General features: G+C 56.1%; 1 protein-coding gene across 1 annotated transcript; it reads left to right on the top strand.

The window, feature by feature from the left end:
- The first annotated feature begins 2,008 nt into the window (after positions 1-2,008).
- On the top strand, positions 2,009-2,314 carry LOC136543398 (uncharacterized). The gene has a single exon (XM_066535859.1). It carries the CDS (start codon positions 2,009-2,011, stop codon positions 2,312-2,314), a length of 306 nt encoding a protein of 101 aa, XP_066391956.1.
- Positions 2,315-3,282: the final 968 nt, after the last annotated feature.

Here is a 3,282-nt window from a genome sequence, read left to right as displayed (position 1 = left end):
TAGCATGCTACGCCACATGCATGTCACCCGGCGAGCGGCGCTCGGGGCCGCGCCCGTCAGGTTCAGCATAACATCCTGGATGGAGGGAACGATCCCCCTCAGTTTGCTCGGGCTGGCCAGAACATCGTTGCTGCGGCGATGCTTCTACGTGGCCTCCCAAAGCCTGCCGACCCCCAGGATCAGGCAATCCACCGGAACCTCCGGGCGTTGGTGGAGACCGCCACTGTTCAACAGGCGGAGAGCTCCATGTCGCGACACCGGCTTGCGACCACTTACCCCACCAGGGGACTAGGGCCACACCAATCGAATTGCTCCATCCATTCGCCACTACAGTTGCCGGGCGTGGGGTAGGAAGCCGCGGCTGCACCGTAGCCCGACCCGGTGCCCGCTCCACACTGACCCCCTATGCGCGAATGGCTTAGGCCGAACTGTGACGCTCGCAGCGTCATCAAATTGACGCCATGCCTGGCACGATGATAGCGTCCATCGAATGGCGGTTAGAGCAGGCGGGATGGGCCTTGCCCTGACCATCGAGGGATGCGGGGACATGCACCCCGGGCATGGCGGCTGACTGAATGACTGGAGCCCTAGCCCGGACGGCCCGGGGCCATGGGCTTTTGGTCGTCACATCCAGAGAGCACCGTGCCCACAGCATTTCCGACCACCCACCAACATCGCCAGATACACCGGGGAGACCAACCCTGGTTTATGGCTCGAAGACGTCAGGCTCGCCTACTGAGCCAGAGGAGTGGATGATGACCACCTCATCATCCAGTATCTCCCCATCTACGTGGGGGAACATGTTCAAGCGTGGCTCGAATTCCTTTCGCCCGACAGCATCCACGACTGGGCGGATCTTAAGAGGGTCTTCATCAGCAATTTCCAGGGGACATATGTCCATCCTGGGAATTCCTTGGACCTCAAGAGCTGCCAGCAGGAGCCCAATGAGTCCCAATGGGATTACATCCGTAGGTTCTCAAAGCGGTGCAACTCCCTTTCTGATGTCGTCGACATGAACGTCGTCAGCGCGTTCCTCTCTGGGACAACCTGCGAGTCCTTGATCCACAAGCTCATCTGTGTGAAGCCCTAGACCACCCGCGACCTGCTTGACATCACCATGAACCACGCCTCCGGCGAGGAGGTGGTCGGGACGGTCTTCAGCGGTGGTCAGGACAGGGGTAAGGCCAAGTGCGAGGACCAAGGCGAAGGCCCCTCCACACAAAGGGGCAAGAAGAACAAGAAGGATCGGCGTTGATCGACCAACCCAGCCTTAGTCGCCGCGACCGATCGTGCGGGCATGCAGCCCTAGCAGGGCTAGCCCGACCACTTCGACAAGCTTATGTAGAGTCCATGCACCAACCACGCCTACCCTTTCAAGCACCTCTACAAGGACTGCGAGCTTTTCAAGTGCTTTCTATGGTAGGCCGGCAAGCCAATGGAAGGGAAAGGCAAGGAGGCGGCGGCCAAGAAAGAAGGCATGGCAGGCAAGCATGATGACGGCTTCCCCGACCCCGAGGAATGCCTCATGATCTTTGGGGGATCCGACGCCATCCACTCTAAGCGCTAGCACAAGGTACACTACAGAGAGGCATGTGCCATAGAGTCCACCATTCCCTCTTTCCTTAGCTGGTCGAACTCCTCGGTCACTTTTGATCAGAGAGACCATCCTTCCCACGTCACTCGATCGGGTCGCTACCCGCTTGTCGTCGACCCCATCGTGCGCAAGAAGCGCCTCACCAAGGTGCTGATGGACAGAGGCAACGGCCTCAACATTCTCTATGTCGACACCCTCGATGCCTTGCGCATCCCCCTATCGGAGCTCCGCCCAGTGAGCTCTCCCTTCCACGGCATAATCCTAGGGACGCAGGCATACCCACTCAGGTAGATCGACTTGCCCGTCACGTTTGGTGACCGAGCCAACTTCCGCTCGGAGGTCCTGACCTTCGAGGTAGTGGGCTTCCCAGGGTCCTACCATGCCATCTTGGGGCGGCCATGCTACGCTAGGTTCATGGAGATCCCTAACTACACCTACCTCAAGCTGAAGATGCCAGGACTAAACGGTGTCATCATTGTGGGTAGCACCTTTTCGCATGCCTACATGTTCGACCGCGAGCATTACAAGCTCACCACTGCTGTCATCAACTCCGCCGAGCTTCCGGAGCTCAGGAATTCAGCGACTCTGGCAGTCCCTGACTGCAACGAGCCAACCCCTTCAAGCGCCTTCCATCCAACTGAGGAAACCAAGGCAGTGGGTATCGATCCCACCGACCCGACCAAGACGGTGTGGATCGGGACCAAGCTCCCGGCTAAATAGGAAAGCGAACTCACCGACTTCCTACGCACCAATCGTGTTGTCTTTGCGTGGAAACCTTCTGACATGCCGGGCATACCAAGGGAGGTCATCGAGCACACATTACGCCTCATCCCAGGCTCAAAGCCTGCCAAGCAACGCCTGTGTTGCTTTGACGATGAGCGGCACAGGGCTATAGACGAGGAGATCACCAAACTTCTGGCAGCTGGATTCATCAAAGAGTTATACCACTTCGACTGGCTAGCTAATCCTGTTCTTGTGAAAAAGAAGAATGGGAAATGGAGAATGTGTGTTGATTACACTGGCCTTAACAAGGCGTGTCCAAAGGATCATTTTCCTTTGCCACGCATAGACCAGATAGTCGACTCCACCACATGATGCGAAATCCTCTCCTTTCTGGATGCCTACTCAGGCTATCACTAGATCACGATGAAAGAGTTCGACCGGGTCGCGACTTCATTCATCACCCCATATGGTTCATACTGCTATGTAACCATGCCTTTTGATCTGAAGAACGCTGGCCCTACCTATCAACGGTGCATGCAGCGATGCTTCGCCGACCAAATCAACCGCCCAACCTACCTGACCAAGTTGAGCGGCCAAAACCAACAATCGCCATCTATGTTGATGACATAGTGGTAAAAATGGCTCAAGCTAGTTACCTGATCGCAAACTTGGCCGTCACATTCATGAACCTCCGACGGTTCTGCGTTAAGTTAAATCCCAAAAAATATGTTTTTTGGGTTCCAAAGGGGAAGCTGCTTGGATACATCGTGTCCGAGCGTGGCATCGAAGCCAACCCCGAAAAAATCATGGCCATCTCCAACATGGGCCCTATACGCAACGTTAAGGGCGTATAGAGGCTCACCGGCTGTTTGGCCGCCCTAAGCTAGTTCATCTCCCGACTAGGCAAACAGGGGATGCCTCTCTACAAACTTCTCAAGAAAATAGATGCATTCGTCTGGATAGAG

This window comes from Miscanthus floridulus, chromosome 3 (assembly GCF_019320115.1).
Source record: "Miscanthus floridulus cultivar M001 chromosome 3, ASM1932011v1, whole genome shotgun sequence".
Classification (NCBI taxonomy): Eukaryota; Viridiplantae; Streptophyta; class Magnoliopsida; order Poales; family Poaceae; genus Miscanthus; species Miscanthus floridulus.
Note: the sequence above shows the minus strand (reverse complement) of the source record. Positions and strands in the feature narration are given on the sequence as shown.

Coding starts and splice junctions, on each gene's coding strand:
- LOC136543398 (XM_066535859.1), top strand. CDS start 2,009: ATGGAGATCCCTAACTACACCTACCTCAAGCTGAAGATGCCAGGACTA.